The 25,430-nt window shown below is 40.0% G+C and overlaps 1 protein-coding gene across 2 annotated transcripts in view; it reads right to left on the bottom strand.

Moving 5' to 3' along the window:
- SLO2 (slowpoke 2) overlaps nucleotides 1–25,430 on the bottom strand; it is a 145,673-nt gene that overhangs the window by 22,646 nt on the left and 97,597 nt on the right. For both annotated transcript variants that reach the window (XM_069133764.1, XM_046614138.2), the window contains exons 2-7: nucleotides 22,741–22,820; nucleotides 17,500–17,599; nucleotides 16,596–16,794; nucleotides 9,494–9,568; nucleotides 6,280–6,363; nucleotides 6,041–6,135 (exon numbers count right to left, since the gene is read on the bottom strand). In XM_069133764.1, coding sequence (XP_068989865.1) covers nucleotides 6,041–6,135; nucleotides 6,280–6,363; nucleotides 9,494–9,568; nucleotides 16,596–16,794; nucleotides 17,500–17,599; nucleotides 22,741–22,820 — 633 coding nt within the window. The remainder of the gene's footprint in view (nucleotides 1–6,040; nucleotides 6,136–6,279; nucleotides 6,364–9,493; nucleotides 9,569–16,595; nucleotides 16,795–17,499; nucleotides 17,600–22,740; nucleotides 22,821–25,430) is intronic.

Below are 25,430 nucleotides of genomic sequence, written 5' to 3'. Positions count from 1 at the left end.
GGATAATTGAAACGTCAGAATAATGATCGTTTTTTAACCGAGTTGAGAGGATGAGCGAATGTATCTGAAACACGAGAGACCGAAAACGGTAAAAGAAATACGGTGCACTGAGAAAAATTTCATGTGTTATAGTTGATGGAAAATTTTAGCAAAATGGGTATCGTTACAATAACAGTCTGAATATTTATAGAATTACAAGAAAATTTTCCACAACTAATTGTTTAGTGAGATTACAGTTGTCGATACGGAATTTTCTATTTTTCGCGATATTGGATCTGTTTGTATAGTTAAATACATTTTTCAGCTAACCGAGAACTTCGCATCAATTTATTGTTACCCCTTAAATACCTGCAATAAGAATGACGATAATCAAGAAGAATAACAAAGGTTATAATAAAAAATGGAAACAGTTAAGGAGGATAGAGTATAACTACGAATTCAAAATTTTTTTTACCGTCAGTCAGAGGAAAAATACGCGTCTAATTTTACAGGGGTGAATTTTTTTTTCCAACAATTCGAAGTACCGTTCACTTTGTTATCGCGTATCAGTTTGATAATTATACATTACCGGATCAATATACACCGACACACACTAATATATATACACGTATAACATTTTATATATAACCGCTCGTTTATTATTTATACGCGTATATACGAGAAGTAGCTGAGTATTATATACGGATAATAAACTGGGGCGCGTTTAAATATTTATATTTGGCCTACATGGGGCGGGGTCGTCAACTTCAGACAAGTCAAGAACATAATTATTGCAATTCCGGTAAATATAGAACAACCAGGTTTCACCTGTTTATAATGCCCATTATTTTATGGTAATTACATTGAAGAAATCAATCTTTGTGTATTAGCAAATAAATTCTCATTTGTTCGATACGAAAAATTGAATTGAAAAAATTCTCGCACACTCTTTGATTGTTATATTTCAAGGGAAATTAGTTGTTTGCCGCGAAATAAAATTTTGAATATTAAAGAAAAATATATGTATAAATAAAATCGTGAAACGACCACTAAAATACCGAGAAATGGATCGTTTTACTAAAAAAAAAATCACAATTCACTGAATTTTCAATATTTTGAGATGAATATTGACTGAGCAACTATCAAGACACGGATATTTAATGAAAAAAAAAGAAATATATGAAGATACTGCGCGATGAAAAAAAGGTAGTTAAAATTTTGGAAAAAGAATGAATTAACGATTTTCACGACATTTCGTTATTTATCTTGGATCCCGGTGTGAACAGTGTAAGGATGAAATTCACCAGGGCAAAAAAATTCGTCGCTTAGGACAAAAAAAAAAAAAATAAACGAAATCATTTTACGAATCTAAAAGGTTTATCAAAAAATTAAGTAATCTTTGAATCAAGCGAACAGAATTGCGTATTTTCTTTCTATGAATAATATAACGACGGTAAATATCGTGCCTGTTAATTTCATGAATCCCGAACTATCAGATAGTCTAAAAAGGGGTAACTGCACGCATTCACGGATTCAACTATCAATATTGGAACAGCTTGTTTACATAAGACCGCGATCAACGGGATTTTCGTTGAAATTCATTCGCCAGAAAATATCGATCACTTGTCACTGATGGCAGTCGAAAAATACGATAGGTATTCGTATTACTGACGAACCCGCGGTAGATTCGTTCACCAATTTATACAATGGGCGAAAGCGGACCCTAAAGTTGATAATAATTGAGAGCGTTCGGGTTTGCCGAGAAACATTTCTCGCTAATTATAAACGCGAACTGATCCTAATCACTTCGAACTCCACCCAAATCCGGCTTACAATTATGCGTTGTATAGAATTGTTATTATACCCGTAGCAATTCGCTTGTCGATTTTCGAGGTCGAAAAACAACGAGAGAAATTCATAACTGTACAATAGTTTCTTTGTGCAATACGTTTCTTAACTATTTAAAATTTTTTTACCCACGATCAAAAGATGTTCGCAGTTCTGAGTAGAACATAAGAATGACGTTTGTACAACAGTGAGCAGGAAATGAATTGTTTAATAACGATTATACCGGTTTTATTTTAACTTTTGATTGATCGTAAGGTACGAAATTTACTAAAATTGGAAAATGTGTAAGTTACAAGGACTCTGATCCCTGCGACTCGCGATAAAGGGATCAAGCGCCTTTTCGGTTTCCCTTCATTATTTCTGGGCACGAATCTACCGTCGGAGTCACGCGAATGTTCCCAATTAAAAGGTTAACGGCTATACATCACCAGTCATGATGGATCGCCGGCGTTTAGTGCGCGCTAATTTACACGCGATTATTTTTCATTGATCTGTACTCATTACCGACGGCGAAATCTCTCGGAGGGAGAAAAAAGCCGCACGTTTATCTTATCCGAAGCGTTTCTGTTGTGAGAATGACAGCCGTAACGATCAGCCCGGCCTATCTTGAATTCAGGCGTCAAACATAATCGCGCCTGAAGTCGTCACGAGGCCAAGACGCCGTTGACGACGAAGCTGTAAACGGTGGAACGGTGATTTAGAGACGATTGCTTTAATACGTGAAACTCTGCAGTTAATTGAGTAATGCTGCGACAGAGTTCGTCAAAAAATCAAAAAGTGGAAGCGTTGATTACACAGACCTGCGAAATGTTACTTTTAATTTCCCCGTAAAATGATAATGCTTTTTTTGTTTAGGTATTTTATTTTATTTAAAAATTTTCAAATTCGGTCAGATCCGGTCGAAAAAAAACTCTACGGAGGGGTTTTTTCTCCGGATTCGATCGAATTTGAAATTTTCGACCACCGTATTGGATCCGCCATCTTGAATTTTTTAAGTCCGATTTCAGATTCGCAATCAGCAGCCCCAAAAAGTTACAATTTGAGTAAAACATGCGTACGCGTAGACGGGTAACTTTCTCGGAAATGAACGAAGAAGGATCTAAGCTCGAAAGTATAACACCTCTGTATTTAATAATTCCAGTAAGATTTTATTATCTCCGAGCGGAGACTCGAGACGCTGGAAAGTTTAAAGCTTAGACCTGGATGCACGTGTATACCCACGCAAAGGGAAGACAGGGCGCTACGTGAATCGCGGCCTGATGAGTGTAAGGGTATACCGGAGGCAGAGCTTCGGGTCCTCTCTCCGAGGAACGAGCAGTCTTGATAGAATAGCCCGATATAACTAGGTTAAAATAAAGCGTCCCGCTAATGAACAAGCTGCGCTTGCAAAGCACCGTTACGGGGAGGAGGCCGGGGATGCGGGGCTGCGAAACCCTCGACCAAGGGTGCGGCGATGTCGGAAGGTAGAAACTCGCGCCGAATGCCAAACGGCCGAGCTTTTACCGCGGTCGTATTCAATTCGCCGGGACAGTCGCACGCCCAAGTTAAAGATTTACCCTTATGCCTATATGTGGCAGGGCGGTCCTTGATAGGATTGTTTTTGAATTTTTATGCTCCCAAGGGCTTAAGCGCTTTCAAATTGTTAAAAACAAAAATAAATAAATAAACAAAGATTCCCTGAAAACTCGAGCTCTCTGTATTACCTGTAAGATGGTTCATTTTGTGATCGAAGTATCTTATTAACGGAAACAACGTGGGAGAAACTTTTTGAATGTGGTATATTTTATGACACAGTTGTTTGTTTCGCAGCTATACTTGAAGGAATGATGATTTTATACACATAAATTAAATTTTTAACGTCAATTAACAAATGAACGCTTTCATTTACGAACTTTGTGCATCAGGGCTTTTTTGTAGAGCGTTCCATTCTCAACAATAATATCTGTTCATCATTATTGTCGGTATATTTGTCAACGACTTGTAAAATTTCAAAGATGAAAACAAAACTTCTCCATGTTATTTCCATAAGATACTTCGATCACAAAGTGGACTGTTTTAGAGTTGATATGAAGGGCTCAAATTTTCAGGGAATCTTTTTTTACATCAATTAGAAAGCGTTTAAGTCCCTGGGAGCATGAAAATTCAAAAAGAACCCTGACCTGTAAAAATTTTCGGATGGTTTTCCATTACCCCATAGACAATTTTGAACAGAGACAGGAACAATAAAAAAAAAAAGATTTCAAACGCTCATTTTTATAAAGGTCTAAATCTATAGAACTGATTGTAGAATTATCTGTTAAAGTTTTTTTTTATATTGCCTGTCCGATAAATGGTGTATATTTTTACGTCGGATATCAGTAGCAGATGTTTATATAAGATTTTTCATACGAGATAGGAATAATTCTGACCTGTCACGTTGGATATATTGTATATACGTATGTATGGTAGAATTTATGCATGTGTACGATTGTACTAAAAGCAAGAAATTTCCCTGCCACGAGGTGAAATTTCCACTTTATACAGGGGAAATAAAACCAAGCGATAAACGGCGTCATGTCCCATACACGTGTTTAATATTGTTATTCCCATATATGTACATGAATATATTATATATGTGGCGGTAATTTCAGGACGATGATTTTTAAAAGGATAAAAAAGTATGTGAAGGCAGACGTTTACCGAGGCACGACCTGACAAGTTGGGTATAATTTTCATTACATGCATCTCGCATCGAATACCGCGCAATTTTTGTGAAGAGCAAAGAGGAATAAATGAAAAAGTGAATAAATGAACAGGCTAAAAACGAAAAATTGCTTGCGGCAACGAACCGACAAGCATTGCGAGTAAAAAATTGATAGTAATTCGATTGTAAGGTGGGACGAAAAAATCTGGCTGCAGGCGGGAGCGGCCTCAGTGTGCTCTTGACTTAACCATATTAGGGCGTAAATTTTGACGTGAAAATTAATTTGCAAAAAATAGAAAACACGAGAGAGAAGGGGTGAAAAGAAAGCCGGCAGAATCGACCAGGTATACCGTAAACGTCGGACGCGAAATCCGTGAAGTTGGTTAGGTGCGGCTCTCCGAGAGCCGGCAATCGATGCTTCACGCATGGCTGTCCATACATGCCTACATGACCCTTTTTACTCGAGGATACACAATGTATCACACCCCCAAGGTTTAATAGTCGCTAAAATAGCGAGTACCGGCTTCCGTGCGACTCGCATCGTCGTTTTTCAGTGCAGGTATGGAAAAGAGTTCGTTTTCCCCTGCCGACGGTGATCTCTCGAAGCATTTTATATTGTTACGATAAAACAATGTATTGTTATCAAAGTTGACCCAGCACATGAATAACGTGTGACTAGAAGGGTTAACATTTAGGCCTCGTTGAGCGTGACCGCTTACGAAAAAGACTCGTTTGTTAATTTCACCACGTTTTTGACCCGAACCTTTTCTTTCGAAGGTACACTTGGGTACAATGAATCTGAGACGGCTAAGTTTTTACACTAGACGGTTACGTTGGCAACGCAGAGAAACCTACAGCGCCACAGTCGGCCGAGCGTGAAACTAACTCAATCTCAATAAACGTAACGTAACCCATGACCATAGAATCTAACCTTAGAATTGACGTGTCAATCCAACAAGTCATTATTCCCGTGGTATTCTAAGGTTAGATTCTACGGTCATGGGTTACGTTACGTTTATTGAGATTGAGTTAGTTTCACGCTCGGCCGACTGTGGCGCTGTAGGTTTCTCTGCGTTGCCAACATAACTCCCTAGTGTAAAAAATTAGCCGTCTCAGATTCATTGTCCCCGAGTGTACATACGAAATAAGCGAAAGCTAATCAGAGCGCGTACGTACGTCTGAATAAGTCGAAAGTCCGAAATTTGATTCACGGTGTTCGGTCTTTGGTCGAAGACCGCATTGTTACTCATTGTCAGAGTGAAGGGGAGAACTGGACTGGCTAATGGCAGTCGGATACAGTTCGCCTGCAGTGAGCCGAGGTCCCAAAGTAGAACACAAAGGCATTAATAATGCACCGGACAAACGTGAACCGCCGACCAGCAGTCGGGGGTTCCACGACAAACACGCGACAATCCGAGTGTTCCCTGCGTCATTCGACGATGCAGCAACGATCCGGGTTCAGGGTGAAACTGACCATCGGGAATATCGCCCCGTTGCGTGCTAGAAGTCAAACCGCACGTCGTTACTCACCTGGTGAACACGAGGCAGAGGAGAGTGGCGCTTAGGATCATCAGTTGCTGGCTCAAGGCCGATTGTGACTTTTGCATTGCCCGGTGAAGATCGTTCTGAAATGTGGAAAGAGAGAGAAAGAGAGAGAGAGAGAGAGAGAGAGGATAGAGGTAAAAGCGATTCGTTTCACTTTTAATCCAATCCATTTTTATCGCGACATCAGCTTCTACACGTAAGTTGTTAAATATCGTAATACTCACGAACATGTTTTCCAGAGAATGCTTGGCCAGCCAGCAGTTTAGGAATACCGGTATAAAGAGGTTTCTCATCGGCGGATAGAGCAGCTGTAATAAAACATATTGACAAAATTTTAGCTCTTCACGTACGCGAAGCACGTCCATCAAAGCTCGAGTCTACCGCGAGTATACAATACTACTAAACACATACACACGCAAAACTACTTCTTAACTTATGTAAGAGCATCGGGTGGGCGTAACAGAGAATCGACTGCCTCAGAGCGAGACCCAGTTCAATTGTGACTCTAGGATGTATGGCTGTAACTTTACGCCGTACAATTGCCCGTTATAGAATCCGAGTTCAGGTGGCGTTTCCGGCCGATAGATCGAGGATCGTTCCTATGGATAGAGGCGTCGTGCACTTTTGTATCAATTTTTCTGTGCCGCGTCATTCTCCTCAACATTAATAGTGATAACCTCTTGTTTCACTAACTTCAATGTATGAACTGTGTTCGCTGAATCGGTTCTTTTGCTCTTCTTCGACCGATTCGACAGACCAAATCACCGTTACTGTCATTGTACTTAATAATCGACTAATTTAGTAAATCTACAGCTAATTCTTGACCTGTGTTGTTATGTCCACGATTTCCGCCTTGACCAGAAACAGAATATACAATAAATCGAGCGAGTTCATCGAAAACTATTTTTACACCATGTTATATGCATTTATGTACCAAATAACGAATTTAATATATACTGGACAGGAAAAATGGTTTCAATAATTTGCTCAAGTTATCGTATCTTGTCTTTCCCCCTATTAAATCAGGCATAAAGAAAAAGTAATGTACGAAATGATTCAGTTGTACAAATGTTCGCAGATCTTTCGGAATCATTGAATTTCATCAAACCACTTTTATGGCACAATGGAATCGACTGTGTAAAAATTTGAATCAGTTGTTTTCCTCATTTTAATAATATAAACGCGTAGGTAAATCAGCGAGAACACTCAGCAGAAACAACAAACAGCTAAAGTCGACGTATTGTGGATTGCACTAGAATTCGCTGTCATCAAAGCTTTTCTCAACCCAGTGCACTTTTCGGTCGGAAGAAAGGTTCCCTACTCTCATCACTCGGTGAGTGATAATTCCTATCCCGGGTGTTTTCTTTTTTTTGTTTTTTTTTTTACATCCTATCCTCGACTCCCGTCCGTAAAATTGCTCTCAGACTAATTATTGTCTGCAAGATGAATAGAGCGGTCCGTGTATAGTGCAAGTGGTGCTGAAGACCCGCGTTCACATCAATCCCGTAGATATAACGGTTTCAGCACTCGTTCGCAGGAGACTTTCAGTGCCGTTGTGCAACGATATAAGCACCAGGAAAAATGAGCTAGACTTTAAATAGTGTCTAACGAGCATTGAAATGTTCGATATTAAAGAAAAAAAAAAAAAACGTCAACAACATTTCCAGCCCTGAAACTGTGTCGTTTCGCAAAAACTTTGAACATGGAGCTTGCATCCCGTGTGTAAAAGGGAGGTATCGACGTCGACACGGTCAATTGGCCTGTAAAGAGAGCAAAGGTAAACATTTACCGGGAACAAATACCGAGGCAATTGGTCAGGCGGTGTTTACGGATGAGGGACTAAATTTCAGGGTGTACTGTGGACCGTGAAAACCTTGCGTTAAACGTACAGGTGTAATATATAGGTTTTCCCATATCCAGTTTGGAGTTTAAAAAAAAAAAAATAAATACCGGCTCAACTTTCGACTTTCCTTTTATTTTATTTTTTTCTATTTCCACTCGTCGATAAGCGAGTAACGCCGGCTCGGTATCCATGACGCTCTTGTTCGGGGGATAAGCGTCTGGGTTGAAGGACGAGTGGGATATAACCGTGTACCAGAAAATATGGAGCGCGGAACGGCGAAGGACGAAACCGCTTTCCTATGACAAGCCTGATGTAATCCTCCCCCAGCGACGACGTTGAGCTCAGGGCACAGAGACGACCGCGTGCTTACCAAGTTATTCATGACGTTTTGAATTATGGAACAGGCCTCTGTATCTACGTGTGTGTAAGTTACAATCCGGCACGGCACGGCGATGCTAAGCTCGCAGATGCACGCGTCACATTCATCTCTCACAGATCGTATCCGTCCGGGTAATGACCTAAGCTAATTAAACATCTCGGTGGTATGATACTTGTTATGCGCAATATCGTTAGCTGACTTCATCCGCGTGCAGTCAGGCTGCTCGGGGTAATTCCCAACGTCCCGTTGGGGGAAACTACGTAGTCTTGGGCATCGCGATGTGTGCTATTTTGTGACGTCCGTAACGTGGTACTTGAATAAGCTGCACAGTTCGAATGGTGTATGGGTGGTTGTTCGGATGTGTCTCTCCACTCTTACGAGGAAGGTATCCCAGGTCGATCTCTCCGATTTCATATGTTACAGGAGACTAAGAACCAAGGGACACGTATTTTGTTTTCTATCTGACACTAAACACTTTAACATTTTTCGTTATGAGAAAACTCTGACAGTTGGATTGGTTAAATATATTGTGTTCTTGTGGGTGAAACTGCCAAATCGTACCTTGACGTGCCTTACTTTCGAGGGTGTTTTCACCCCCTCAAAGTGTTTAATGGCGGATAAAAAAAAATACGTGTCGCTTAGTATTCAGTCTACTATGACAATTTAAAAAAGGAATCAAATCGGAGAGATCGAACTTGGATACCTTCCTTGTTAGGTAGAAGATTTTCAGTTTGGTACGAATTTCCAGAGAAGTAACAAGACATTTCAGAACATTAATTACAGCTTCCTGGATGGTATTTACCCGGTGTTATCTTCAGCCTGACTTTGCTTTTACATGCGCGAACGACTCGCGTTCGCTCTCTGTCAATTACTGCGAAACGACTTGGAGTTTAGTACGGAACGAAGGTCTTGGACCGGCAGAGAATTCGAGATTTTACTGTGTTTCGTCGTTGGTGTTCTCCAACTCGGGACTTTCCCTCTCATCACAGGCCCGTCTTAATCTTTCGCCGGTAGGCCCGAGTGAGACGTTAAAAGTTAGGGGTAGTCAATTAGCCGAGTCCTGTAAACGGTTACGACGGCAATTTTCTTAGTCGGCTAAACACAGACAACGCAGACAAGCGGGACAAGTCGCAATGCTACAGAAACTCGTACACAAATTGACACTACCAAGGGGTGTTACAGGTTGTTAAGAAGACGCGGAGAGTGTAACACTTACCGTGATGGTGAAGGGGATCGTGTTGACCAGCTCGAGGATGAAGTGGAATGACAGAAGCTGCTGCCAGATGTTGCCCTGCAGACATCAGGAGGACAGCTCAACACACCCCGTGCAAACTCGTCAACGGTCGTTCGTCAACGATCGCGAGATTTGTTTGATTTGTACTCCAATTTACAACACTTTATCACATGCATCGGGGAACCACAATCAAGCGAAAGCAATCGGGTTCGAATTGCTTATTACATCACGCACTTTTGTATTATTTATTTATTTATTTATTTGTTTTCCTTTGGGAAATGAAACGTCGAAAGATGCTGCATGTTTCAAAAAAATACAGGGCAACTTTCGCTATTCTTTTGCGGTTTTTGCTTGGAGCACGAATCAATTTTTTACTCATTAATACATAGTTCACGGGAAATTGGAAGATGGTTGAATCCTCGATTAGATCCATCGTAAGACGAGACTAATTTAACGGTCTTCAGACTTTTGTACGGACGATGTGCTTCCGTCTTTGAAAATATTATTTCATTGCCCGATCAAGCTCGCGTACCAGTGTAACTATAATCTCCTCAGAGACTCGGAGTATCCATATCTGAACGATCGAGGCTTACGATGAGCGATGGATGTAATCGGTGAGGAAAAAAAAATGAATATTTTATTTTTCTCAAGTTTTCAGGCTTACATTAAACGCGTAATTTGATTGAGATTGAATATTGCATAGCAGAGACTGATTGAAAGAAGATTATAAATCGTCTCTTCGCTTATCGTAGTTGGCAAGAATCATAACAACTTTATAACAATTGGGAATCTTTTTTTTTATTCTTGAGAAGTGCAATTTTATGGTGTCCATTTTGGGATACTTTAATCGAAAAATAATATTGTTCACTTCAGTAAACGAAATGTTTCCTCAAACCAATTTATCCAAGTGCCTATCTTCCATCGCAATGTTTGAATACCTGTATTTCAATAGCTATGAAAAACTATACCATTCCAAAAGGACGACAAATCGCTCGTATATCTAATATTCGGTACAAGCATTTGGTAAAATACATTTCCCAACGAACGAATTATCTATCAAATCCATCATGACCGGGCGGAAGTGAGGCACAGAGATCTCATCCGAATATACGTGAAACACGTCCGCATGTGTGCACATGCGTACAGGTATACACCCGAGATGAAGTTAAATGAAGGCAACCTTTATCATCCGGATGAGAGATAGATATGTTTGTCAGGATTGCGGTTGGAGTTGCTGGTTGAGATAGGAGGATGAGGGGTGGGTAGGGTAAGTGTGCACTAAGGGAAATTGCATGCCACAAGGAAACGAACCGTTCCAGATTGCTGGGAAAGCTTACGAGAGCTCGGAGTGAAGCTGCGGAGCAGAAGCATGGACGGGAGTTTCAGTCGGCTAAGCGACGCAGAAATAAAAGTGAACGAGTTACTTGGGATCTGCGAACTCGGGTTGGCTTCGGTTAGGATAAGGTGCAAGGGGATGGTGGCGGTGACGTGTTGTGCTTCTGATGCACACTAACTGCAGGCGGTTTTACACGGAGGTGTGCATGCGCCGAAGTCACGCCAAAGCTGTTATCTCGAATAAGAAGGCTACAAGGTGTAAGCTCGGCGAGAGTTTACGTGCAGGAGAAGGTAGAACGAAGGAGAGGAAGTAGGAGAAGAAGAAGAGGAAGAAAAATATACCGTTACACGCCGTTCGCCCGTTAAAATTGACAAAGGTTGGGTAAACCGATGTATCCACGATCCATCGAACTCCCGATAATGCGTTGGATCTACACCGAGGATGGTTACCTCCACCATCTCTTGCGATTTGCAATTTAAGTACCGCGCTAGATACGTGAACGGAAAGTTTGAGGCGAGCGTTTGCATGTCGAACACATTCCAGCAGACTCGTTGTTTCAAATATGCATCTGCACAGTCGATGCGTTCGAATTGACTGCAGTGCGAATGTTCCATGTTTGAGGAACGTTAGAGATTGTGATTCCGATAGTCAACCCACTGAGCATACGTTCGTCAAATTCCCGGATTATCGATGAAGTAAAAAGCTCTCTTCAACCATCCACTGTACGGACCTTTGCACGACGGATGTGAATCAAAGTTCCGAACGGTCGAAACGCCAAACGTTACCAGACTTCACATGTGCCGTAAGGTGGTTACTGCTTACGTAAGATGATTGGTAGCTTTGCAGCATTGACTGTTTGAACTTTTGACCGTTCGGAGTTTTGACAATTCACAATCAGTGTAATGGTCTGTCGGAACTTGGACCGTTCGGAACTTTGACCCCGCACCTTGCATGACTATGTAAGAATTTTTATCAAGCTTTGAGTCGAGGATGGAAGTTTTCTTTTCAAAATACCGACACTTGGCGGGCTGACCGAGTCTTGTGAGATTGAAATTTGAATGGTGTTTGCGAGGCTGGCCGTATAAATTTCGGCACCTTTATATACAGTATGACCGAAAAACTTTTATAGGGAAACGAAGAGGGTTATTTGAGGAAACGAGGGTGACAAGCCACGCGGGTCGGGACTGGTATTAGACTTTGAAATCACATTTTCACCTACTGCTAATTCTCGTACAGGCATCGTCGAGGGTATATGGAAAACATCAGTTCACCGCACACGGATTTGCATGGGGTGTATACGAATTTTGGGCTAGTCGGCATATGTGCGGTTTACTATAGGCTTGAATTATCAAAAGCTCAGAAGCTTCGCAGTGCGCATGATGTACGTTATTCTGATGTTTAATTATTTCATTCGGTTTTATCAAATATGCGTCGCTCCTGAAACAAGCAACCTTCCACACCGGCAACGTATAACGGCGTGTATAACATGAAACATGAGTTTCGATCAGTAGGAGGAACAATTGAAGAGAAGAATGAACACAAAGAAGATGTCGACGGGCAAGCCATTATGAGGGACTATCAAGTGGACTGATTTTTCTCAATATAAATCCTTTCGCTTTTCAAAATCCATCTAGTGAAAAATTCAGCAATAGAAAATGGCGTTTCAGACACGTGGTTATACGATACATGCTGCGAAACGTTGGGCGTAATATTATATAGTACGAAAAAGGATTTTGTCCTGAATTCGAGAAAAACGAAAACGACTTGAAATTATTCGGTTGATAAATGGCTCAGGAGGCCCGCTTTGAACCTTCGTCAAATCTGGTTTGAAACCCTGCGACCTCTGAACTTTCGAAAAAAGAAATCAATTATCTCGTAGATTCTTCTGGAGGGCTGACGGAAAAACGCTTTCCCGTCAGTTGATGAAGGATGAATATCTTTTCAGCTTGCCAGAGACCCAGATGTTTTTATGGATTCCAACATGAAAGAACTCGAGTAGAAATAATAATCAAGGATAAAAATTTGACGGACAGTATTACTGCGAATTTTTAACGAATTTTTTCGCATCTTGCAAAAAAATCCATGTTATCTTCGTAACGTCGATCGATGCCAAAATTATGTTTTTTAAAGTTTGCCAGTTTTTTTAACGGTGCTAGCTGTTCGAGGGGATAACGAATAATGAATGATAAAAAAAAACGTCCCCTCGTCCAGTGGATAATCTAAATTTAACCCTGACCCAGACACTGTGATTAAGGAGACTGCAGTCGGGGCATTTATCATATTCAGTAATATAGATCGGCATTGTCCTGTTACACATATGCAGAGCTTGATCGAACGGCCATACGTGCGGTGAAAAAGTCAGTTGCAATCGTAAAATAAAAACGTGATCAGTATCTGATACATACTCGTATGTATTTAGCTTTGTGAGCTGCGACACGCAGACGCTTTCGGGAATAATTGTTTGTTAAACCACCCTTTGAGTCATAGTGGTAAGTATTTTTACCACCTATGTCATATCGATTGTTTTTTTTTTAAATTTAGAAAACTTTTCAGCATTTCATTTTGTATTAGAAACAAATTGTTGAAAACAATCGTGAAAATTGAAGGAATAATTCATCACCGAAAAAGTTACCCCTCAACGCGTATACCTACATGTTTTAAACAAATTATAAGTTTTTGAGGTCGTTAATTGCGAATCTGAAATCGAACCTTAAAAATTCAAAATGGCGGATCCAATGTGGCGCACGAAAATTTCAAATTCGATCGAATCCGGAGAAAAATGCTCTGTCCTGGGGTTTTTGGGGTCGCTGATTACGAATCTGACATCAGATTTAAAAAATTTAGTATGGCGAATCCAATCAGCAACTCCGACCGTTTTCGATCAAATTTGAAATTTCCCTTCGCAATATTGGATCCATCATCTTGAAACAATGAAATCTGATTTCAGTTTCGTAATCAACGACCCCAAAAACCATAGAATGCTAACCTGTTATAAAAGTTGATTCAAAATCAACAACAATAAGGTGTGACTCAAAGGGTTAACCGGTATCAGAGTATAATTCGTCGGAGGGAATGGCTCGTCCCGTATTATTCTACGTGTAAGTCGCAAGTGTCATGGCGGATTTGGCGAAAGCAGCAGGTTTGCGCGATCATTAGCTGTAATCCCGGATTACGTCCCGCGTCCCTCGGGACATTTTGGGTCTCGGATGCTTCGCCAACTGTTCAGGACCGCGTCTACTCAAACTCTGATACGGATTTCGGAATTCGTAAATTCGTAAATTCGCTTTCCCACGTGCGTTCAGGTGAGCTTGACGCGGCGCCTTTGTTATCGGCATTTGCCTCACGCCGTTGCGTTCGAAATATTGCAAACAATAAATCACACTCAATTTTTAAGCACAATCGAACGCTCAGGCAAAGAGTTCGGTACTTTTAACAAAATTTTATACATGGTTGAATGATGCTTTTTTTTTATGTACAAATAAACAACACAGTTGAGTGCCGTTGATTTCTACCGAGTGTCAAATACGAAAAACTGGCAGCGGAGATCAATATTCGTTAATACTTGATTCCACGAAAATACCAACACGTTACGTTGTTCCACAGTAGTCGTGTCGGAGTTTTAAAAATTTAAATTAACGACAAAACTCCGGTTAAACTGTGATTTCGTAGACCGAGTTGACGTAATAAAGTTGTAAGCTTTTTTTTCGAACACGAATGCTAATGGCTTTGTGCCTCCGCATGTGTCGCTAAAATTTCTACTTTGCGGTTTTGTATACGTTAAACGCGAACCCCCGTAGTTGATTTGAATCGGCGATCCGAAATCTGGCAGACAAACATTCACGCACGCAGTCAAATGTACAATTTGACGTGGTAGGAATTGTTTTCATTACCTTAATGGAAACGTTTCAATTTCCCACCCAGACATTATTATTGTTTTTTCTTTCGCTTAACACAGATAACGAGATTAGAATACAGCGTTGTTCTTTTGTTTCTCGCTTATCTGTTTATTTCACACCGGTATACTTTCGATATTCGAGCGTTCAAGTTAATGTGACCAACGTCTGACCCTCACCATCACTGATTTTGTTTAAAATCATTCCGGTAATTGTCCCAATTCTGAAACAGCACCCCGAATTTTATCAGATTTTTTATTCAACTGCCCAATAAATGATAAATATTTAAAGTTATTTTGAAAAGGAGCTTTTTTTAAATTTCCAGAAACTGTATTTTTATTGCGAACATTTCAAGACCAGGCCCATGGTGGGAGGATTTTTTCCACTTTTTTTTCAACACCTTCAATTTTCTTGGTCAACTAAAACATTGTTCAAAGAGTCTGAAAATTCTTCTCAAAAAGTTTGGAAAAGCAAATACAGTTTTTCGAGAATTTAAAAAAAAGTTCTTTTCAAAATAACTCTCAATATTTGTGAATAATAAATCAATTGAATAAAAAAGCCTGAAAAAATTTAACGTAGTGTTTCAGGGTTGGTACAATTGCAGAAAAAATTTTGAACAAAATTAAACATGGTCAGGGTCAGACGTCGGTTGGGTTCGCATGGCATTCCCCATACATAATGGTGAGAGAAAAAGATTTTCGATGCTCTTTGAAGGGACATGAAACGCCTTTTACTTGAATGTGAAGAAAGCGAAATGTATAATACGGATTGACCGGCGAACCTAAACCGAGACCGACTCGCGAACTTTCGACGAAATTCAACTTTTAGAAAAAATTGTTTATCATTATTATTTGAAAATTCTTGTAGAAGGAGAATAAGCGTTTGAGAAAAAGCGAACCGTTGAAACGAGAGGTTTAACACTGTAATGAAGATGTATCGTTCTTTTTTTGTCCTGACCGAGGTAAACGCTGCCTGGGCGGAGTTTTGCAAATTTTTTTGCGAACTCGTCATCGTCATTGTTGCGTGTTTGAAAGTATAAATTTAACCGAAGAAGAATGCGAAACTTGCACTGCGAATGTATCGAGAAATTGTTTTCACGTTAAAAAGTTTCAATGGCAATCTGTCTTTCAGTGATTGAAATTTTGTTTTATCAATTTCCATTTATATCGAAAGAAGAGAAAAGCTCGCGGTGGTCATAATTGAACGTCAATTTATATCCGTATTACAAATTGATGAAATGCCGTAATACCTGTATTTCACAAATTTCGAACGGGTGCAGACGATATATTATCTTCTGAGATGAAAATGCCGCGAAGAAATTATTGTCTTCTCTATATAGTAATAATATTCACGTCAAAGAAGTTTGAGTGTTATAAGTTATTATATATAAAATTATTGTCAAAGAATATGTCTCGCAGACTTTACGATGATATATATTAAGATTACAAAAAAAAAAAAAAAAACGTCAATGTTGGAAAATCTTATACGTTTAAGCGAGAGTTGCTTTTGTAAATGTAATGTAAAAATGTAATCAACCGCAAATAATTTAATTTACCCAATCCATTGGACTGCTAACGACAATTATGAAATTTTCTTCAAGTTGCTCAATTTCTTTTTCGAATATCTTATCATCTTTCTTAATGGAATTCAAGAGACAAAAAATAAATAGAAATAAGGTTAAAAAAAAAAAAAAAACAAAAAGAAAGAAAACACTGGAAGAGAATTGAAAGGGTAGAAGGACGCAGAGTACGGTTATGGTTATGATTCTTGCCAACCAACGGAGAAACGCGCAATTATAGGTGATGGAATAGAGCAGGTGTAGGTCGATTTTAAATTAAAAGCTTACGAAGAGTACCTTGTATCCCAGATAGGCGAGGAGGAGAGCCTCCGTCAGCGATACCATGGCGAGAATGACCTGGATAACCCATAGCTCGAGAGGCCTCCCAACCCAGATGATGGCGTCCCAGTTGATGGTTGGATTCTCCTGAAATTCTTCCTCGGTAAGATTCTGCGAGACGAGGAACTCGGTTTTGTTCCCTGGCGTGCAGCCGTAACTGAAATTTGTTATAACGATTTTTATACCGAGGTGAGTATAATTTTATTCACGTGGAGATTTGGACGCGAATCCTGAAGAGAGAGTTTCATCTGAATCGGAAGTTGGGTAAAGCGAGAGAAAAAAGTTGATACGCGTCAATGATTGAAGCTTTTCTCGAATTGTTTAGATCTTGGCTTGTGTTGTTGGGAATTCTGTTTACCGGAATCATTTCTATCGCGTAGTAGGAATATCGTATGATTCATCTTCACTATCATTATTGGTCAAAATGACATGGTTGGAGATTTTTTCAACGGGTTTTTTCTCTTTTTTTAAATTTCGACTGAGAACGGTGATTCCCGTTCATCCTGGTCAGAGGATGGAAAGAACGTTTGCCGCGTCGAAAATTCTCGTTATTCATGACTCGAGTATTCGAATGCTCCAGAAAGCATTGAGAAATGAACAGGTGCCCGTTTGTGCTAAAAACAGATGCGCCTCTGCACAAGTTTAATAATGTAATCGGGTTGCCTTGTACCTTGTTCAAAGCTCAACTGTTCCTCGTCACAGATCAATAACCATGCGGTGGTTGTCTATCTGGGTGTAATTGACAACGTCCTACTACTTTTGATCTGTAAAGTTAAACTTTACCAGTCGTAGGAATTTTTTAACAAATCGCACAATGCACTCGGGAAAATCAAGCTACTTTTATAAAGTTTCTCCCACTCACCATGACGCGAACGTTGGATCGCTGTCAGTGACGACTCTGAATATGTAGAGGAAGCAGGTGATTAGTTTGAAGAAAAGATTGGCCAGCCGTATCCTCAGACCTGTAACAAAACCGAAGATTCACGTTACTCGAGCCGTCTTAACATCAGAAGGAAAAGAATCCCTGATCCCACTATGTGCTCAAAGTCCCGCCGGTTCCATTTGCCGACACGGTATCTCAAATCCCATTAATTTCATCCAGGTGTAGGTCTGGCTTGACGATCCCTATACATTTGATTATTTTGTAACGTCAATCAGTTCTGCAAACGCGATCCAAATTATTATATTATAATTCTCGGTCTGGCTAGAGTGACGTTTATTCCATTAAGGGAAAAATGAGAAGGTTCTTCATATATTATATATTCTATGCTGCCCAGTCAATCAGTACTGTCCGTCAAACATTATCTAATATATACATTGAATCGAATCCTCTTATATGTTATTCTATCGTTACACTTATGCAGTGTAGTGCACTTAAAAACTGCAGGAGCTTACGCTTTATTGCTAATGATGCATCATCGAATGAAAGAAAAAAAAGTAAAGATTCTTTTCGCACCATAACGAAACGGATAAATAATTCCAGTTGGTTTATGTTAGAAATTAGTTGTGGCCATTCGGTGCAAAATTCGAACCGTGTTATTCAATTGGGTATCAAAAGTTAGCCTTGCTTTTGAATTTAACTGGATTTCAAACGCACGCTTTTTGGCTCACCTTTCGGTCCCGTTCAAACAGTACCGTAGGATGGGGTTCGAATATTTATCGACTAGCAGCGCTGTTTGCTGGATGGATGCTCAAGTGGTCCGATCGGTGAAACTCCAAACTTTTTGTACTGTCAGAGAATTAAATCCAAATATAGGCAGTAGAAAAATACTTGTTTCATAAAACTTCACAACGGCTAAAGAGCTCTCAATTTCATGTCAGTCAAAAAATAAAAGAAAAAGTTGTTGAGTTTCACTGACGCGACACCTTGATCCAGTAATTTATAGGCAATATATGTATAATCAACGAATGTCCATCTGTACGTTGCTTTTTTCTTGCCCGTAGGATCATTCAGAAATGATTTTTCGATGCGACTGATAATCGACGTTTAGACATATTGTTGTATTTGAAAGAGGCATCTTGGATTAATTTTAATGTTACGTCCTGACCGTCTATATGCAGACCTTAGAAAAACCACCAGTAAGTGAAGTTGCGCTTACTAGGATACGTTGACATTGCGTTGACAATTGGTAAATAAGAAAAAGAAGACTAGCAGTTGTCTTGGCCGATTGACTTCTAGAAAACTTTTGCATCTTAGCTAATTTGTATGAAAAGCGACATCGTAAAGGTAACTTTCATACACTGGTGTTTACTGGTAAGCTCCCTAATAGCGCTGACCAAAATTTGAAGGGGTCAAAGAGCCGACTGGCCAAAGTATACAGGGTCTAATATCAGGCGAAGCATAGTCCGATTTGCACGTGTGTTATGTGTACCTGCTTTATCACGAACGCGAAAGCCAATCGCGAGGGTCGGTGAAAATCGATCTTGCCAGCTTCACCTGTCGTTGTCAGACGATTGCATGCGCGTTTGTTTGTGCCGAGAATTTGATTGTAAGGAAATGTGCGAGTCCTGTCCGAAGGAAGTCCCCCGAGTCCACGAAACTTCTTGATAAGAATGGAACGCATGGTTCACAAGAGATTCGAATGTCGGAGAAGGTAGATTGATAGATGCGTCGGCTGAACCGTCCGAATTGAGAGTAAAGGAAAGAGAAGTGAATGTTTAGAAAATCTTGAACAATTGTGGATACGAGGTGTTACGACACTGCGCAAACATGGCGTACACTGATAAGAATTACAAAGGTCACGAATTGATCGCAATGATTACAGGTATTACGGAAGGATTGCAAAGATTTCGACATGATTACAAAAGATCAGAAGTGATTACAGAGATTGTAGGGCTGACGAGAGGAAGAAAAAAAATTACAAAAAAAAATTGCAAGGATTACAAAAGATTACAGGGATTGCAGAAAGATTGAAAAGATTTCAGCAAGACTACAAATGATCACAAGCGATTACAGAGATTGTAAGGGATTGCGCACAAAAAAAAAAAAAAATTGAAGAATTACTAAAGATTACAAGGATTACAGAAAGGTTGCAAAGATTTCAGTAAGATTACAAAAGATCAGTAACGATTACAGAGATTGCAAGGATTGCAAAAAAATTTTAAGGTTTACAAAGCGTTACAGGGATCACGGGAAGATTGGAAAGATTACAGCAATATTGCAAGATATTACAAACGATTACGAGGATCACAAGGATTGCAAAAAATTGAAGAAAATGCATGAATTACAAAAGATCACAGGTATTACGGAAAGGTTACTGGATATTGCAAAAAGATAACAGACAATACACGAGATTACAAAGAATACACGAGATGAAAATAACCTGTGTACACTAAATTACAAGAGTCATTGACCCCTCGCTTCATTCGTGACTTCTGTCATTGGCGGAGGTGTTTCGAAGGTCTTTTTCTCCTTGCCCAATCTTCGATTACCGACGATCCGACGGCCGTCTCACCCTCAAAGTGAAATGATCCAGTCCGGTATTGACGGGAGCCGTTCGCCACCTGACATTTTTGATTGAGGTCAAGTTCCGGCTCTCCGGATGCCTCCTCCGGCGCTTGGTTAGTCATGACGAGCCCTGATAATGGAAACTGAATTGATACCGGCGTCCCGCGACGCGCTGACGTCGAGTAGCAAATACCAATACTACCATGGACAAATCCGCTCGTCAAGAGGAGCCCTTCGGGGTTCTCGGTCGATCATGAGGCGGACAAAATTCGATGTCGAAACGATGTAGCGACTTGCGATTGGCCGCCCGGAATATCGGATCGATGCATTATTCAACGTCAGAGACGTGTGACCAGTCGCTTGGACAGAATCTTTGTAGGTACTTTGGCGACGGTCTTGTAGATCTTTTGTGTCGAGGGTAAATAAAGGTATCGAATTTTATTGAAAATTTTAACCAATTTACGGTATGATTAACGCTTCATTAGACTATCTCGCTACGTCGATCCTTTTATCAAAGGCTTATCAATTCTGGGACATTTTAAAAGGCGTCACACGTCTCAAACGAATCATCAGAATATCATTTCAACTCGTATTGTACGTCGTAGAATATTTCGTGCGGAAGTTGTGAGGTTTCGAGAGAGAGATGGAACGGCAGTATCCGGTTTCCTTCTTTACAAAATAAACCGTTTTTGAGGGATTAATACAAAGGTCTTTATGTTGTATAAATCTCGCGGATAATATCGTGATAAATTTAGCCGCTGAATAATTTTTTCATTCTGATAATTTTCGACTCTGCAATTAGCAAACAGTAGCACTTTTCTCACAGATTTGTTAATTAGTTTTTCAATTTTTCCATTTTTTTCTCTCTTTCTTTACTATTTTAAACCGTATCTCTCTGCATTATTACAAACTTTCAATAACATTATAGTTTTCTGACTGCTAGATCACACTTAGACACAAAAGATAAACACTTTCAAGTTAATAATGTGACCAGGATTGAGTCCGGAATAAAGTCCTGCACATAACACAGGAATAAAAGTCGATTTTTCCCTTGTGACATAAAGTACTATTAAAAAGGGGAAAACGCTGCAGAGGAAATTTTTTTTGTTTTAATATTTATTTTATTACGCTGGGGCTCTAAATAAAAAGAAGACGACGTGAGGGGCATTAAACCGACAGTTACAACAATTAGTATTGCAAAATAAATACGTGCTGATCGTAAACCGGGGCGCGTTGATAAGCGGGATAAAATTTTTTACTTTGTCTACCTAGCTGTTACACCAGCTCTCTTCGAAAAGTGACGTGTAAAAAGTGGCTTATAACATTATATACATTACATAACCTGTGAATGTTGAGATAACGATGAGATAAAAACGATGAGTGAATAGGATGAGATGATGAAGGATTGAGGAAACTTTAACCGAAGAACAAGCCGCGCAGGTCAGATCTGTGCAAAATCAAAGAGAGACATTCGTAGAAAACAAGGATGCAAAAGAAAAAAGGAAAAATAAGAATTTGGAAGAAGCACAATCGGCCCGGTCTCGATTTAGGGTCGTTCAACGGAGTATATCAGCTTTTGCCGCTACTTTACGAGTGCGAAAAGTTATTATACGAAGTCTTATCCAAGATTTCTGGCTCCTATCCGTATACACGTAGGTGTTACCACCCGGTGAAGGTATCATAGAAGGCGGTGGGGGAGGAGGAGGATGAGGAAAAAGGAAGAAGGAAGTGGGTATTATCAGAGACCTTTTACTACCCCGTCGTAAAAGGACTATCGCAGTCTAACCCATTTCATTTCGTTCCATTTCATTCTCCTTTTCATTTTCGTCTCTCCGGTTGTTCGCCCTTCGACGTGTCGGAAAGACGAACTCGGTTTGCACCTGGTAAACCTATACCTACTGTACACAGACCTCGGTGTAGTCGCATGTGCAGCTTTTCTCTCCTACCGACACTCCGATGTTACAGACAGTGCAGTTTGCCCATCGTGAAAGCAATTCTTGCGGTTACCGGGCGGGAGTTTGATAATAAAATTCGGAAACTCAATCACCGCGCAGACAATTGACGGGTCGTTAACCAGTTTGCACAGTTTCGCAACTTGCGATATTATTCTTTCATCGTTCACTGGAATTATTTCAGAATTTTTCGTCGAGAATTAATGATTTTACTCTTATCGTCATTTTCTCTCCACTTTGTACTGGCAAATTCAGTCTCGTCATTATCAGGGTACCGCTAAGGAGACCAGTACACACTTTCTTTCGAACAAAGTTAGAATAAGTCCAAAATCGACTTACGTGTATCATAAAAGTGCAAAATTCAAATACGAAATTGTTCTTTTTTTTTCTCTATGAACTCGGAACGTGCAGTGTGAGAACGGCAAGTTCAAGGGCTGGCTCATGGCCAGTCTAAATTCCCTTGATGTTCAAAGAAACTGTACCGGTTCCCTGAAATATCCGGCAAGAAACGCTTCAGTCAGTCGGTCAACGAAGAATAGAAGTCAGAGAAGCTGCGGATCGCATCGACGAAAAATTTTCAACTCGGTCAAGGGTACCTGCACTCGAAATATACGCGAGGCTGGCACTTCAGTCGAGTGAGTAATATTATACTACTATACAATACACATACAGATATACATATATATATATATAATATACTCACTCGAGCGCTGGTTCTTTATAAAGTAGAGCTGTAGACGTTCCTTGAATGTGTTCTCATTCACGTAGTACTCCACTCGTACTCTGTAACAGAATGATAAAACATGCTGTTCAGGAAACCTTTGTAATCACGCTGAAAACTTACTGCAAGCTCCGTATATCACGCATAAATTCAAACTTTACAAACTATTGATTCGATCGCTTTGTACAAATGCAGTTTTCTCATTCTTGGGTCAAGTTCAAGATGGTAGCCTGGTACGGGGTGCAATCCACCCTGTGACGTCATCGCGCCAATGAGCTCTGACGTATTTGAGGAAAGCTGTGCCGTATGCCAGAGCTTTTGGTCGAACGCTCGTTTGAAACGAGCATTGACTGCACGGTGAACGACCCGCGTAGTAAACGCCTTGTCTAAGATGTACACCTTTCAACATGGTCGAGGGAGAAATTAACCCCGTATCGAACTAGGGGAAAACACTTTACAGATTGCAGCGTTTCGTTTGCAACGAAGTATAATAAAATCCGTTGGTAAATACAACTCGCTGCGATAACACTGACTTGCAAGAAAAAAAACAAAAAACTTTTTTTTATCCTTTTTTATCTGAGAATTTTCGGTTCCTAACAAAGAATTTTTCAGGAAAATTTGAAGCCAATCGATCGGGGTGAGAGATGTCTTTTTTTTGTAGATTCTACACCATACTTGAAAATTTCATAAGAATCACCCGCAGCTAGGTTCAGACGTTGGTCGGTTTGGGGTGGAATGCCTTATATACGTGTGGCAGATATTTTAATATCAATTAGTGCGTAGAATAATGAATGAACTAGAATTACGGTTGTCCTGGCAGCTGTTCTCTGGCATACGTAGTTGTTTCCAAGAACAGGTGGAATCCGATAAGTCATTCCTCCCGAAGCTCCGGGAGCGAGCTTTTATAGAAATATTATATCTAACGGTGTGCATAATACGCGGCGAGCTGTGCAGCGTAACAACAAAGGCATCGTGCTGGGTTATTAAAATATAATTCCTTAGAGTGACTGTAACGCGAGTTAATTTTTAAAAGTTTTTTTTCTTCTATTTCTCAAAAGAAATAACTCAATAGCTCCACGAAATTAACATTATACACTGAGAGAAATTTTTAGAATTCCAACAATATTCAAAGGTTTTTTAACGATACCTGTTTTACTGAATTTTTCTAGTTACTGTAACAAATGAAATTTTTCTCAGCGCAATAGTCGTACCTGTATAACATAGTAAACGTTTGACGCGCAGCGTATTCGCAACACGCGAGAGAAAGATTGCTTTTTGAAAGTATCACGTACAGAGTAGTCGCATGTGTATGTATTTTTTCTCGTGTGGAGTACTTGTGAAATAATTCTTTTGCTAACCGTAAAGAGCCTCAAGCATCGATAAAAGCTCGGGCAGGCTAGGCGGTGAGAGTGTGTCGGTATCGCCGCATGGGAAATTGCAAGAATGCCAATTTCCGTAAACGCAAGATACGATACATGTAACAGGACTGCTTCAGCACCTGGGATTTTTGAATTTTATTTTGATACCAAAAGCGATACACATGTTGCACAAGGATATACATTAGGGTGGTTCTCAATAGGGTTATTTTTGAATTTTAAGGCTCCCAGTGGCTTAAATGCTTTCAAATTGATAAAAAATTCAAAAACAACCCTGCTAAGGACCACACGAACGTATCTTCATACATCTTATGGAACTGACGAAAAAAGCTGGAACACATGTTTCGACTTCGATGTATTCATTCGCATTCGGGCCTTTAATCGCGGCTCGAATTCTATAGATCTTCGTTCACCACTGTCATGCATCACGGGCGATAATTTTCATGTCACCTGTGTGAGAAAGGTGTGCTAAATGTAATTGGAATCGTGCGGTCATCAGTTCTGTTTTTATACACGCACGCCAGCGGAGTTTTTGTTATTCCCTTAATACTATCGCTTGCTTTTTATAACAGAAATCGACCGAGGCGTGGCAATACGACTTAATTTTACAAAGATCGTCGAAATTTTGAGAAAAGTATATAAAAGCTCCGATATTGAGAGTTTTATCACAACGAAGAGTTGTCGTGATCGTACCTAAGGCGTCCTTCGTATTCTAGAACCCATTGTGCAACGTATTTCAGGATGAAACTATCCTCATAACCACAATCGACGACACTGAGTACCGTTCGACAGTGAATAAAAATGGCCTCGAACATACAGTTGTTGAAATAATCGGTGAAACTGGGTCAGCAATTCGATTACAAACGCGGTGGCAGCAGGGACAAGAATAAAAGAAAGAAGAAGAAGAATGAGAGGAGCGAATCCCCATCCGGGAGGAGGGATTACCCCACTTTTATATTAAGGGTAGCGGCTTTAGCTCTTGCGAAAGAAAGGGCGAAAAGGAACGGCCAATTTTCACCTGCTTACACTTTTAAATGAATCGAATACCGAACAGTTGCGACACGTTTCGAAACGATGGAATGAACTCGTCTGTGCACCGAGACTTCCATGAGTATTATACGGAGTGTAATTTGGGAACAGACGACGAGGGGCTTTAATCGATAAACCATATTTTCACTGTGTCAGTTGCGTTGGATTATAAATTGTCGCAATTTAACAGATGCAGAATAAAAAAAATGGTACAACATGTTCGTGATGTCCGGTAAAAAATCCTCAACAAATTCAATGACACTTCCA

The sequence above is a fragment of the Neodiprion pinetum genome, chromosome 2 (assembly GCF_021155775.2).
Source record: "Neodiprion pinetum isolate iyNeoPine1 chromosome 2, iyNeoPine1.2, whole genome shotgun sequence".
In the NCBI taxonomy this organism is placed as follows: Eukaryota; Metazoa; Arthropoda; class Insecta; order Hymenoptera; family Diprionidae; genus Neodiprion; species Neodiprion pinetum.
Note: the sequence above shows the minus strand (reverse complement) of the source record. Positions and strands in the feature narration are given on the sequence as shown.